The 15,064-nt window shown below is 46.3% G+C and overlaps 1 protein-coding gene across 1 annotated transcript; it reads right to left on the reverse strand.

The window, feature by feature from the left end:
• Positions 1 to 1,451: 1,451 nt before the first annotated feature.
• Positions 1,452 to 6,579, reverse strand: LOC119243979 (patched domain-containing protein 3-like). Its single transcript, XM_037509785.2, is given in 6 exon segments — positions 1,452 to 2,165; positions 2,594 to 2,649; positions 2,652 to 2,717; positions 3,879 to 4,500; positions 4,502 to 4,779; positions 6,433 to 6,579. Coding segments are annotated over 6 exon segments (1,842 nt in total). The 3' UTR covers positions 1,452 to 1,492.
• Positions 6,580 to 15,064: the final 8,485 nt, after the last annotated feature.

A 15,064-nucleotide genomic window follows, 5' to 3' on the forward strand; every position in this document is an offset into this window, starting at 1 on the left:
CATGCCTCTATAAAAAAAAAATGAACAATGATGTCTAAATTAAAAAAAAATATTCTCACCAAGAAAAAAGGGCAGAAGTGTTGCCAACCACCCCTCTGTAACCCACTTCCTTCTTCTAATGGAGGGCATTCTTTGAATCTGTTCTCCCTACAGTGTTTGAAATGGCTAACAAAGGACATGGTTTTAGTGGCTCCTCCTTGTGGGTGACGTCATTGCCGATCCCTGACCTGCCTCTAGAGATGGTCTGGACAGGAAGAGTGTGTTTAGGGCATCATCCATGCAGTGTTTGGAGAATGAGACCCTTAGCAGTCAGATACCCTTTGAGAAAATCTTGAACTTGAGAAATCTCAAAACCTTTTCCTTCTCAAAGAAAGAATTTATCCTTTCCAATTCTATATAATAAGAGAGATCAAATTATTATTTTCTATTGGTAAAAAAATAAAATAGTTTTAAACCTAAAATTACCAGGAATATCACTTCCTTTTTTTACAGCATTAGGTAATACTTATTTTTAGTATCTGTATCTGTTTATCTATAAATAAAATATATATCCATTATCCTTTAAGTCTGATTAGGTATCAAATTTAACTGATAAAGAAAAACCAAACAGATCAGTTACTAGCAAGGAGATTGAATCAGTAATCAAACCCCTACCAAAAAACAAAAGTCCAGCACCTGATGGCTTCAGTGGTTAATTCTTTTTTTTTTCCAGATCTATTTATTTATACAAGAACAGTGGTACAGACCAGATGCACGGAAGGATGAGAGGATTTACCAGAGACAGAGTGGGGAGCAGAACAGGCAGACAGACCAAAACACACTGCTGAGGGGAGCAGCTGGCGAGACAGGAGAGGTCTGCTTCGCCATGTGGGATTCTCCCCGGCCAGCTAGGATCGAACCTGTGCTGCTGAGGCTGCGGACATCTTAACATTGTGGCGCTCAACTGCCCATGCCACCCAGAAGGACCCAAAAGTGGTTAATTCTTCAAAATTAAAAAAAAAAATTTGATAGCAACTTCAGTTCATCCAAATATACAATTAAGAAAGTACATAGAAAACTCCCAGTATGGAAATTAAGTAATAATAATTTGAACCTTTACATAGTAATGCATATAGGAAGTACAGTACACATAACATCCCACTGATAGCATATATAATGTAGAAAATTCTTAATTCCAGGCAGAAAGGCTAATGATAAGAAGGAAAAATTAGAAAAAAATGGAAAGTTTTACCTTATACGCAATTTTTATAGTTTACATTAAAGATGACAACACTTCCTAATTGAGTAAAATTATTTTAATGTAGGACAAATTAATTTTTCTCAGGATATTTTAAAGAACAGCTTGGAATGAGATTTCCAAATCAAGGAAAACATGCCTTGTTTTCTTCAGTTTATCAACTATCCTTAATAGAGCGTTTTTACCAGACTGTTTTGGGGCAGAAAGAATTCTATCATTGGGCACTGATTTGTTAGTGGATATTCCAACAAATCTTCAAAAAATGGTTACGAATACTGAAATAAAAACTGGGCCATGAATAGCCCCCAATACCATGACAAACAACATAATTTTAAAACATGTCCTGAAGATGTATGTGTTAGCTACAGATAAAACAGACACTCCTATTATTGTTGATAGTGCACTTTGTAACACTGCGTAACCTAGCAAAAACAATGTCTCAATTGCTTTTTGATTTGATGAGGGTTTAGAACTGGAAACAAATGCATATGAAATATGTGCACAAAAATCAAATGAAAACCCTATACAAATCACAAGATTCATCATGGATACGGGATCAAGGTTGACATGCCAGTATCCCATGAAACCTGTTATTCCTACAATCACAGACCCAATAGAAAAAGTGACCCACAAGGATCACAATGGGTGGGGAGTTAACAATAAAGAAACAATGAACATAGCTACGGATGCAAAAATGACACTTCGAATAGTGTTTTCTAAGATGGCAGAATATTGATCAAAATAGATAAAAGCTGGGTTATACACCATTAGGGGAATCTCACACCTTCTGGCAAAACTTTGTAATTGGAATAGCATGTTGTTCTTACTGCGTGAAGAAGAAACACCCATAGTCTGAATGAAGGCCCAGGAAGAAGTAATCTCATGTGATGATGAAATGTTAATATCATATGTAAAAATTGGAAAAAGACTGTGGGTATCCAAATTGTGGAGCTCACATACAATGAAGCACAGAGCCATAGAGTGGAATGAAGTTGTCACATGTGCACAAGGACAAACCCTGGAAGCATTATGATAAGTGAAATAAGTCAGTCACAAAAAAAAATGTATGATTCCATTGACATGAAAACCTAAGAAAGGCAAATTCATAGAAAGAATAGAGTCAAGGTTATTCAGGACTGGAGGAGAGAAGGGCAGCAGGAGCCACTGCTCACTGGTCACAGAGTTCCTCCTTCGGTTTACAAAAGTTATTTGGAAACAGTCACGACAGTACGCAGCCGTGGGGATGTGGTCAATGCCACTGAACTATACAATTAAAATGGTTAGAATGGCACGTGATATGTTAAATATCTTACAACAAACATTTTTAAGTTTAAAAACTAATAAAAGTTTTTTTACCTGTAGCATGACACGATTGCAGATAATATGATCAGAAGGTATGCCGTGTAAAAAAAAAAGGGACCACTGTCCTAGCAGTCACCTCAAATTCAAGTTTCCTAGAGAGTGATGTAAAGTAGACCACCTGTCGTAAAAATACACGCAGGTAAATAACATTTAATTTCAATATTTGTGTATGAGGGACAAGATGTATCAAAATATTATAGCTTATTGATTGAAACATGTTACAGTTTGGTAAAAGATTAAAATATGTGAATTATTATTTTAGAATAAAGGTAATAAAAAATGTTCCCCACAAATCCATGCCAAGCTTTCTAAGATTTCTTTCAAAAATCCAATGTTTGGGCCTCCCGTGGTGGTGCAAAGGTTGAATGGTGGGCTGTGAAGCTGTCGGCAGCATCTGCAGTGCTGGTTAGATCCCAGGCCACCAGTGAGGGTCTCACCTGATGCAACAGACCTCTCCTGCCACACCCACTGCACCCCTCAGCAGTGTATTTCGTCAGTCTGCTTGTTCTGTTCCCCGCTCTGGCTCTGGCGAATTCTCTGACCCTCCCGGCATCTGACTGTGCCCAGTGCTTGTATAAATAAATATATCTTTTTTTTTTTTTTGAAAAAAGCCAATGTTTAACATTCCTGAGTATACAAATTCTCAATTTTCTCTAATACTGTGTAAACATTAATAACTGACAAAATTTTGGCTTTTTCTAAATGACGAGTAGGTTGCTCTCATTTGCTATTTAAGTACAAAGTATAATTTCAGCAAGGTCTGCTATTCAAAGCCTTTTCGCAGCAGGTGTCTCTCACCAGGCTTGGACAAAAGTATTAGCAGGTTTGCTCATCATCTGAGGTGCATGGCAGGATGCTAGAAAATACTTGAGAAATCTGAGCTAGTCGTGTTTTTCAAAAACACTAGGGAACATCAGCTTAAAGGTTTGTTTTTTCTTCCAGTGCCACCAAGCAAGTTTTTGGGGGCTCCAGAAACAGCACAGACGTGAAGTGAGAGCATTCCTACTAGAAAACCAAAAGGAACCCTGAAGATCAATGTCTGCCCTGAACACGCCCAGCCCTGGAGTGTAGAATGAATGTTTCCCACTAGAATGCGACCCAGTATCTACGCTGGCGGCTTCCCTTGGTGTCCCTTGAGGAAAGCTGGCTTAAACATCAAAGAGAGTGGAGCAGAGCTGGTTTTAAATCAAGGCCTCTACCAAGTAGCCAGGCGTGGACACATCCCTGGACAGGTCTTACCCTCCCACCATCTCCTCCCTCTAAACCCAGCCCCAGGCACCTGGATGTTCTTCAAGTCCAGGCAATTTTCAATGGAGTGAATTTGGTCCAGGAACTTGAGCAGCCACTTTGGGCTGTGTGTGCTGTCCTCGGGGTCCGCGGTCTTCAGGTAGTACTGCAGCCACATGGCCTTGGCATGCAGGAGTAAGCGGCTTGTCCCCATGCCGGGACCTAGGAGGGTTTCTCCCAAGAGTCTGGCTAAGTAGAGGGGAGCAGCGGAGGTTTTGTAAATAGGGAAGGTTATGCTTTTCAGGTCCATGTTGTTATTCTTCTGCCAGAAGAACAGGAGTGGGTTGGAGGGCATGCAGGTGCTCTGGTACCTGGCACACACCTGAGGGTAGAGGACCAGGGTTCCATCTCCCCAGGAGGCAGTCAGTGTCTGCACCGCCTCGTCCAGTTGACTAATTTCTGAGAAGATGACTTGATCCAGCAGATTGGCAGTGCTGCAGACCACCAGTATGGAGGCGAAGTTGACCTCGGTGCTGGACTGAAATGGGGAGAAGAGGTGTGACTCGTTGGTGGAGAAATGTGCCTGCACGAAGCGCCGCTCGGCTTTGCCCGGGCTGCCCAAAGGGGTGTTCTGCTCCTCCACGGTTTCTTCCATCTCCCGGGGCAGGGAAATCCCCGGTGCCCAGGACAGCTGCCAGCACCAGGGGAGCCAGCAGGGGGAGCCATGGAGGTGAGCCCACAGCCAGCCCCATCCTCCGGAAGCCCTGGGCGAGGGGCTGCTCCAGGTCATTGGAATGGCAGCGGGGCCTCCCAGGGTGTGGCTGCTTCCCCTGGGCTTCCAGGACCGGTGAATCCCCTCTCTCAGACGGCTGGTGGGGTGGGTCTAAGGAAGGCCCCAAAGCCCAGCTAACGTCGGGCTCCTGCCCCTCACTGGACACCAGGACCTGCTCTGGCTGCCCCGAGGAGGCAGGGAGCTGCTGGGGCCCAGTCACCCCCTCAGGATCTGCTCTGCTCTCAGACTATGGCCCGGGCCAGTCCTCCTGCTCTGGCCTCTATGCCCCTCTAGTGTCCCCTTGCTCGAACCCCCCTTGGGGTGCTACCTTGGAGGAATGGACACCCTTTTCCGGAAGGACTGACCAGTTGTTCAACAGGAGAAAGAGAAAGAAGTGACTGGATGTAGCGCCCAATCCCCTCCCCTCAGTGGCTTCCAGGAGGAATACCCAGGGAGGCTGTGCCAATGGTCACAGCTCCTGCGACCTTTGACCACTGTGCATGCTGCATGCAGTGGGGTGCTGCGAGGGGGGTTACTTTGCTGGAGAGCTGGGTCTTTCCAGCTGGCCTAGTGGAGGGGAAGTGGTTTCCAGGCGTCTTGTCACTCCCTTAGGATTCCCCTGCCTGAGGGGCCTTTTTTGCTACACTGTTATCAGTCCTGGGGTTCACTCCTGTGGCCTGGCGGGGGTGTTGATATATCAGAGAAGCAGAGGCTGGGACAGAAAGGGAGAAGGACACCAGAGAAGCCCAGAGTGAAGACCTGCCGGGGCTTTTCATTTCATTTATTTATATTTTTAGATTTGTTTATTTTTATTCAAGAAATAGGGTACAGGCCAGATGCGCGGGAGGGTGAGAGGATTCACCAGAGACAGAGCGGGGAGTGGAACAGGCAGATTGACTGAAATACACTGCTGAGGGGAGCAGCGGGCAAGACAGGAGACGTCTGCCGCGCCATGTGGGACCCTCGCTGGTGGCCAGGGATGGGGACAGCTCCACATTGTGGTGCTCAACCCGCTGCGCCACTGGGGAGGCCCCACTTTTCATTTTAAAAGTGAAGAGAAATCAAAATACTAATAAAATGCTAGTCATGAAAGTTGAAGTAGTTAGATTACAATCAAGAAAAGTGGATATTCAGAAGAATAAAAATTATCGTAGAGAGTGAGAGTTGACAACATAGTGACAAATAGTTTGATTAATGGGGCAATCCTTAAATGTGCGGTGATTGTAGTCTCAAAATATGTTCTTAACATTCCAGAGCAGAAGAAAATAATGAATATTACCTTGCACGTGCCTTAATTAGAGACTTGATAAATGGAGAAAACCAGTGCAATCCAAATGACTAAAATCAAAAATGAAAGATTACCATGGATCATTCTGAAATTTAAAACAATTTTAAGAAATTACTCTGAAAAATGACATGCCAACAATTGTGCACACTGGATGAAACAAATTCCTTGGAATGGCAATGGTACCAAGGCCGAATGGACAGACCTCTCTCTAGAAAGGAATGACTCAGTCAAAGAAAAGCCTCTCTGAGCATGCTTTTAACTGGGCTTTGGAAAGGCGGGTGATGTACAGTTCCAATTATAAGGAAATTTGCCTGGCATTTTGCCATGGTTGCAATCACTTTGCATTAATAGTAATTTTTTTTAATGTAAATAGAAAAAGCTTTTTCATACAGTCTCCAGATTATAAGACTACTCTATCCAAGAGTTTATGGGAATATCTTTTACAGTCTCTTAAGGGCAAAATAGATTTTGAAAGTTGGTTTTCCATAAAGTCATGGTTGAAAGGGGGAGGGTTGTGCTGGCCTGTTGCCTTCGTGTCCTGTGGACCTTTGGCTTCCCCGGGAGCAAGACCACCTCCATCCTGGCTGCATTCACTGCGTCCAGCCCCTGGTCGTCGTTGGGGTCATGGGCTCGCTCTGTGTGTGCTGACACCTCTTTCTCCCGCCTTCGGTCTCTGCAGGCCGGCCGGGGCATCGCCGGTGTGATGGCCCTTGGCCCCTGGGCTTTCTGCACTTTGCTGGCGGCCTTCGGCCCGACCCCGGGGTCTCTGCCACTGGCCTGCGCCGGTTCTCCACCCACTCCCAAAGGCCCTGGGCCCCTCCTACCTGGGCCCCCTGCCTGCCAGCCCAGGTGACCAGCGGACCCACACGAGTGCACCTGGCCGTCTGCGCAGGACCCCGCTGCCCCCAACACGAACGATAAACGCGCTTGCCCGCGGGCACACACAGAGACATGTGCACACACAAAACGCACACACACACAGGGCCAGCTTGGGGTGGGCGGCCTGCGCAGCCCAGCATCCCGGGCCTTGGAGCTGGCGGGCAGCTTGGCACCCACCCTGCCTCCACAGGCTGGCGTGGCCCGCCTCGCTCCTCGGCCTCTGACAGCCCAGGCGCCGGCAGGCGCGCGTCCCCAACCCAGCCAGGGGCCCCTCAGGGCCCGAATGGACGCTGGACGCCGCAGCTACAAGCGGCCCCCTCCTCGCCGCCCTGGGGTCCCCTGGCCCAGGGCACGGCCTGCCCCCAACCAGCGGACGCCAGCCCCCATGGCCCTGCTGGGGCCGACCCAGGCACCCAGGACCCGGGTGGGCACTGAGGGCGGGCACCCAAACACTGGCGGGCGGGTGGTGCTGGCCAGGCTCCAGGAGAGAAGGCTGGTTCTGGCTGTACCACTGGGGGGCCATGGGTTTCATTTTTTTGGTTCTGGGGATGGCAGTGGGCCCTGGATGCGCCTTTGGCTGGCCACTGAGTGGTTTGTGCTGTGTATTTCTTGGGCAAGCTTTGGGGTTGGGCGACGATTTTTGGAGTATCAGGAGTGGGTAGAGTGCTGTGGATTATGGCAGAATATAGGAAGGTGATGACAACAGCTAGGAAAACAACCCAACTGCTTCAAACACTGATGAATCTACCCATGTTGGGGTTTGCCTTTCATTGGGGTAGAAAGCAGGATGCTTGAATTTAAACGGGTAAATTAATCCTTGGAAACCTGGGCAGGGATGAAGGGGTGGGGGGCCACAAGTAGATGGTACTCAGGGCCAGCCTCCTATCCCAGCGGGCACCTCCCCAGGAATGGCCAGAATTTGATGAAACCCTATTGCAGATGGTGCAGGCCATATACGAAATAGAAGAGACTTTAGATAATATAGTGCCTGTGAGGCAGCAGGGGCTGCATGTGGGTGGTTCTCACAGCTCTGTGAGAGTTTAGGCACAAAGAGTGATCCAGAATCCAGCAACTGCAGGATTAGAGGCAAGATCTGCAACAGTGTTTGGTGATTCTTGGGTAAGAAGTTCAGAAAAACCAACCCACCGTTATGAAGACGCCAGACTCCTTCTCAGGAGAGGAGGAGAGGAAGTCTGGCCCTTTGTCCGAGTGTCATCCAGGAGTGGCAAACCAAGCTGCCACCACAGAGTTGCCAGACTCCTCTGGAGAGGAGGAGAAGGCTGGCTCCATGTTCCGGCTCGCCGGGTGGTGTCTCAGAAAGTAAAGCGAATATGGCCCATGGCCCCGGGGTTGAGGCTGCTAAAACAGCACAAATGACAGAATTTACTGCATACCGACCATACACCCAGGTGGAACTGGTGGACTTGGGCAACAATTCTGCCAGAAAGCAGGGCAACCATTGGCATTCTGGCTGCTACATTTGAGGGACATGGGGGTGGAATGGATTATTTGTATGGCACAAGAGATGGAGAGACTGGCCTCAGGGAATTACACCCATCCTTGAGACAGAGGCTGCAGAACAGCCGTTGGTATGGCCAGGGCAATCATATCCTACTGGAATGGATAATGGCTGCCATAAGAACAGTATGGGCTGATGCAGGAGATGTGCCAGAGACAGTGAGCACATGGCAGATGTATGTCGAGCTGTACATGTACTTCAGGAATTGGGGATGTGGCAGGCCCTGTTCAATGTGAACACTCGTGGTCCCAATGTGAGCATTTCACAGCAGGGTTGAGAGATTTGGTATTAACAAGTGCCCTGTTGTCCTCATTTGGATTCCCTCATGGCAGTTCTTGCACCCTATGTGGAAAGTCAAATACACAATGTCACAACAACGATAGCTAGCTTGGGTGAAGTCAAGAGCCAACACTCACAAACTCAGAAAGGGATATGCATAATTGTTGAACAATCAAGAGGAATGCCGAGGAGGGCAAGGAAGCTTCTTCGCATCACACAACCTATAAAAGTTTCCCGGAACCAAATGTGGGCATTTAGTGAGAGCAGGTGTAGATCACACTAAAATACATGCGAAGCCCAGTGCATACTTGTTAGAATTACGGAAACAGCTTCAAGAAGAGCAGAGGCTCACACTGTTGAGAAGGACTGCAGGCCTCAGGCATGAGCCCTCCACCTAGATGACCACCTGCTGCCGACCCTGTCCTTGGGCGATGGTCTGATCACTTTCGAATAGGTTGAGGGCCAAGGAACCTGTCCACAGGGGATGGGCAGGGACCTGAGGCCACATGTGGAGCTTGCCATCCTCTGGTCCCCGACTAATGTGCAAATGGTTTTAGCTCTGGTAGACACAGAAGGAGAATGTACTCTGCTCTATGGAAATCCAGAAAAAAATTCATGGGTCTGCTTACAAACATTTGATGGCTATGGAGGCCTGAGTGTCAAGGTGACAACAGTGAGACTATCCCTGGTGATTGGGCGATTACCCCTGAAGGAGTATAAAGTATATGGATCGCCCATCCCAGAGTACATCCTGGGAGTGGATGTACTACGTGGCTTATGGTTTGAGATCACAGTGGAGAGTTTCTCCTTAGAGTGTGTGTGATAAAGGCAGTGGTGTGAGGACACGCTAAGCATCCGCCCATACAGCTGCCAGTACCTAGGTGAGTGACTAATACCAAGCAATCTTGGCTGCCTGGAGGCCACAAGGAAATTATGGGCACAATATCAGAATTAGAGAAAGTGGGCATTGTGCATACTGCCCACAGCCCCTACAATTCGTCCATATCCAGGCAGTCCTGTGGGACCCCACTCTGCAACCTGTCTGTTGGCAGGGCGGCCACAGTCCTGGCTACCTTCCACGTCCTCGGTGGTCTGCACATGGACGGGGACACCCAGGGCTCTGATGACATCTCATTTAGAGCAGCTGCTGTGTAGATGACAAGCAAGCACTAGAGGTATTGCAGTGTCCCAGAGATTTCAGTCCAATTCCTTCAATGTGAATTCAATTCCCACCCATATCCACTGAGTCTTCTGAACAGCGGCTGGGCTTGTCATTTTCACAAGCATCAGTATTCTTCCCATGGAACAGAAGATTTCCATCCATTCAAATGTCCTGCCAAAAATGCAATTCCTCGAGGCCGAGGTCTCCAGTTTGTTTGGTTTTGTTTTTTAGGTCAAGTCGCATCTCAGTGAAGCAGTTGGGAGAGCAGAAAGGGGCTCTGGTGCGGCGTCGACACCCCATTTTTGTGCTGTCTTGGTCAGTGAGGGGAGACTCTTTCTACACGGCGGCAGCAAGGCACCATATCCAGCCTTTGGAAGCAACAGCTGGGCTGTGGTTTTGTCAGGGGGGGGCCTCTGAGGGAGGCACCTGTCATTCCTTGGGACAGAGGCAGCAGACACCGAGATGACACAGCGCGGACGAGGAGGGTCTGTGTGGGGTATATCAGAACAAGTGTGGGTTCCAGACACCCCACCGGTGATGAGGACAGCCCAGCACACCTGCCTCAGGATCATCCTCAAATGTGTCTCAGTGCAAGTGAACACGTCAGGGAAGCCAAAACAAAGAAATCCAAGAGGTGACAAAAAATCCACAACATACTTTCCTGGGACAAAAAAGTAAAGCAGAGACCCGTGGGCACTGCTATCTCCATGGTCACATCCATGGCTTAAATCTACCGGTAAAAGGCTCTGGGGTGGCCCAACGGATGGCAAATCAGAGTTTGCCCTTCCCTTGTTCCCAGGAAACTAGTGTGACCACCCCCCAGCCCCCAAAGCCAAGAACAGATTTAGAGTCAGAAAGCGAGAAAAAAAGTAACTTCTGAGCCACCTTCCTGCCCAACTGAGCCCATGCTTCTCTCAGCCCACCTTGTGCCAAGCTGCTGAGTTGGTGCTCCTCCCTCCCAGGCCACCCACTTGTGACTAGGCAGCCCTCGCTCTCCACAATCCTGCACCTTCCAGGGACAGTTCTCTCGGCATGCTCGTGTCTGGGCCGATGTCCTGTACTCTCAACTCCCCCTTTGGAGTAAACCTGCCCTCTTGGAGGGAGATAGATTTAGAGATAGAGACAGAGTTCTATCTCTATTTAGCATCTGTTCATTTATTTATCTTTTAAGATCTGTTTATTTTTGCATACAAGAGCTGAGGTGTAGGCCAGAGGAGCTGGGGCGTGAGAGGATTCACCAGAGACAGAGTGGGGAGCAGAACAGGTGGATCTACTGAAATTGAGGGGAGCACCTGGTGAGGCAGGAGAGGTCTGCTGCACCATGTGGGTCACTCCCAGGCAGGCAGCACAACCAAACTGGTCCTCCTGCTGCAGTGGCTGGCGATAGCTTGATGGCGCTCTCTTTAACCCCTGTGCCACCCGGGAGGCCCCTCTATCATGTATTTATAATGAAAATGGTTCCTCCTCAGGACACGGGCCACCCTACAAAAGCCACAGCAAACAGCTGTGGGCTCAGGGTGGCCCTCTGGAAGGGGACTCCTGAGACAGGGGCGAGGTCAGGGCTGAGGCGCCTGCTCTGTTGTGCGTGAGACTGGGCGTTCTGGGCAGAGAGATGGAGGGAAGAGATAAGACAAGTGCATGGGACAGCCCCCCCCCAGCATTGTCTGTTCACAGAGCTGGACGGCAGCTTCCTCCGAACAGAAAGTGCTGGAGTAAGCCCCCTCAGAGCGGCCTGTGGGACCAAGCAGAGACCAGGCACCCCCCATACACAGCGCGCTCACTGTGTCTCCAGGAGCTAGAGACTGCCTGGTCCCTTTTTGGAGCAAACTTGGGCTCTGGGGCTCCCCTGAGTGTGCGAGGCGGGGTGTGCATGAGTGTGTGTGCACGTGTGTGTGTGTGAGGGGGGATGAGGGGGGTGGGGTTGTGGGCCTGGCCATGGCCACGTGAGCCCATGGGGGGCAGCCCCCTGCCCCCCGCGGCACCGGGGTCAGCTCCTGCCCCTGAGTCCCTGCGGAACTGCCTGCGCTGTGACCCCGGTGCCTGTGGCAGAGGCCCGGGCTGGAGAGCCCAGAGCGGCGCCAGAGGGCGCCTCTCCCTGGGGCCGCTGATGCTGGGCGGCCGTTGGCTCCGGCCGGGCAACCAGGAGGCATTTCTCGGCACATGCCAGGCTCCGTCCCTGAGCGTGAGACCCTGTCCCTGGCTCTGCTGACGCTGACCCTCAGTGCGTCCCCCCCACCCCTCGCCTCTCCCTGGGTGCGGGCTCCAGGCTCCTCTGCTAAAGAATGCTGGGAAAAGCAGTGATAACAGATAATATAATAGATGAAATGGAAGTACAGTTAAGCACTCTAGAAGACACAGAAATTAAAAGATCCAAAACAGAAAAGGAAAGAGACTTATGAATGAAAAAGACTGAAGAAAGACTTCAGGAAATATCTGACTCCATGAGGAAAGTAAATATAAGAGTTACAGGAATCCCAGAAGGAGAGGAAAGAGATGTAGGAACAGAGAAAATATTCAAGTAATAATTGAAGAGAACTTCCCAAACATGAAGAAGGAGCTGAAAATAAACATACAAGAAGCAAGAAGAACACCAAACTTCCATGATGAAAGGAAAAATACAGCAAGACACATAATAGTAAAGCTCCCAAGAATTCAAGACAAGGAAAAAATAATGAAGCTGACAAGAGGGAAGAAATAGATAACATACAAAGGAAAACCAATCAGACTGACATCAGATTTCTCTGAAGAAACACTACAGGCAAGGAGAGAGTGGAGGGACATAGTCAACAGACTCCAAGACAACAAATGCCAACCAAGAATACTCTATCCTGCAAAGCTTTCCTTACTCTATGAGGAAAGACTAAGGACCTTCCCAAACAGAAACTCTGGAATTTCAATATGACTAAACCCCCACTCCAAAAAATACTACAAGTAACCCTAAAGCCACAACCAACAGAGGGATAAATAACAACAAACTAACAACAAAACAAGGCCAAAAAAAGTTATTAAAATAATAAATAAATAAAATCAGAGGAAAGACAAACACAATGGCAAATACAGATGCTAACATATCAATATTAACTCTAATTGTAAATGGACTAAACTCTTCAATTAGAAGACACAGAGTCGCAGGCTGGATTAAGAACCAAAACCCAAACTTTTGCTGTCTCCAGGAAACACATTTAACTACAAAAGATAAAAATAGACTCAAAGTTAAAGGATGGAAAGCAATCCTATATTCAAATGGGCCAAAAAAGAAGGCAGGAACAGCTCTGCTTATATCAGAAAAAACAGATTTCAAACTCAAAAAGGTAAAAGGATACCCCAACAGTCACTACATTATGATCAAGGGGACAATATATCAAAAAGAAATAACACTCATTAACATATACTCACCAAATGAAGGAGCACCAAAGTATATCAGACAACTATTATCATCTCTGAAAACAGACATAAGAGAAAACACATATGTAGTAGGAGACTTCATCGCAGCACTATCAACAATGGATAGATCAATGATAAAAAAAAGTAAGCACACTGTAGCGCTAAATAAGGATCTAGAGCTCATGGGCATAACAGACATTTATAGAACACTAAACCCAAAAAATCTCAGTACATATTTTTCTCAAGCACACATGGATCATTCTCCAGGATTGATCACATACTGGGACACAAGACAAACATCAAAAGATACACCAAGATTGAAATCATATGAACCATCTTCTCTGACCATGAAGGCATCAAACTAGAAATAAACCATTAAAAAAAAGGCAAGGGACTCTCCTACCTCATGGAGATTGAAACCCACACTACTGGAAGACCACTGGACTAATGAGATCAAAGAAGAAATTAAAAAATACTTTGAGTTGAATGACAAGGAGGACACCAATTTTCTAAACATATGGGACGAAGCAAAAGCAGTTATAAGAGAAAAATATATAGCAATAGAGGCTCACATCAGAAACAAGAAAGAACTCAAAGAAACAACCTAATCTCAAAGCTCAAAGAACTAGAAAAAGGACAACAACAACAACAAAAAAAAAACACCAAAACCAGTAGAAGAAAAGAAATAATAAAAATCAAAGAAGAAATAAATGAAATCAAAACTAAAAAAAAAAAAATCCAAAAGATCAATGAAACCAAAACCGGTTCTTAAATAAAATAAATGAAATAGGCAAACTCCTAGCCAGGCTCACAAAGGAAAAATGGGAGAAAGCACAAATAAACAGTATCACAAATGAAAGATGAGAAATCACAACGGACACAGCAGAAATCAAAAGACTAATCAGTAACTTCTATGAACAGTTATATGGAAACAAGTTCAATAATCTAGAGGAGATGAACAAATTCCTACAACACTACAATCACCCAAAGCTATATAAAGAACAAATAGAACACCTAAACTGACCAATTACAAGCAGCAAAATTGAAATGGTAATCAAAAACCTCCCCAAAAACAAAAGCCCAGGACCTGATGGATTTACAAATGAAATCTACCTAGCATTTAGTAATGAATTAGTGCCTATCCTTCACAACTCTTTCAAAACATTGAGAAGGAAGGGATAATACCAAACAGGTTCTATGAAGCCAACATTACACTAATACCAAAACCGAAAAAGGACAACACAAGAAAAGATAACAAGAGGCCTATCTCTCTAATGAAGATGGATGCAAAAATCCTCAATAAAATTTTAGCTATCAGAATCCAACCATGTATCCATAAGATAATTCTCCACGACCAAATAGGATTTATTCCAGGGACACAAGGATGGTTCAACATCCGAAAATCAATCAATGTTATCCAACACATCAACAAAAAGAAATATAAAAACCATATGATATTATCAATAGATGCTGAGAAAGCGTTCAACAAAGTACAACACCTATTTATGATAAAGGCCCTTGAAATTCTTGGGATACAAGGAACATACCTCAACATCATAAAGGCCATATATGACAAACCCATAGCCAGTATCATTGTCAATGGCGAAAACCTGAAAGCATTTCCATTAAGATCTGGAACAAGACAAGAATGTCCACTCTCACCACTGCTTTTTGGTATAATACTGGAAGCCCTAACCAGAACAATAAGACAAGAGAAAGACATACAAGGAATCCAAATAGGAAAAGAAGTTAAACTATCACTATTCGCAGATGATATGATAATATACATAGAGAACCCCAAAAACTCCACAGAAAAACTAATTAAACAAATCAGATGAGTAAAGTGGCAGGATACAAAATCAACACGCAAAAATCAGTAGCCTTCCTATAGACAAACAATAAATCTGAAGAAGAAGTAAAATAAAACAAAACAAAAAAAGCATCACTTTTATTAT

Source organism: Talpa occidentalis, unplaced genomic scaffold, assembly GCF_014898055.3.
Source record: "Talpa occidentalis isolate TD23 unplaced genomic scaffold, MPIMG_talOcc4v2.1 talOcc4.14, whole genome shotgun sequence".
Classification (NCBI taxonomy): domain Eukaryota; kingdom Metazoa; phylum Chordata; class Mammalia; order Eulipotyphla; family Talpidae; genus Talpa; species Talpa occidentalis.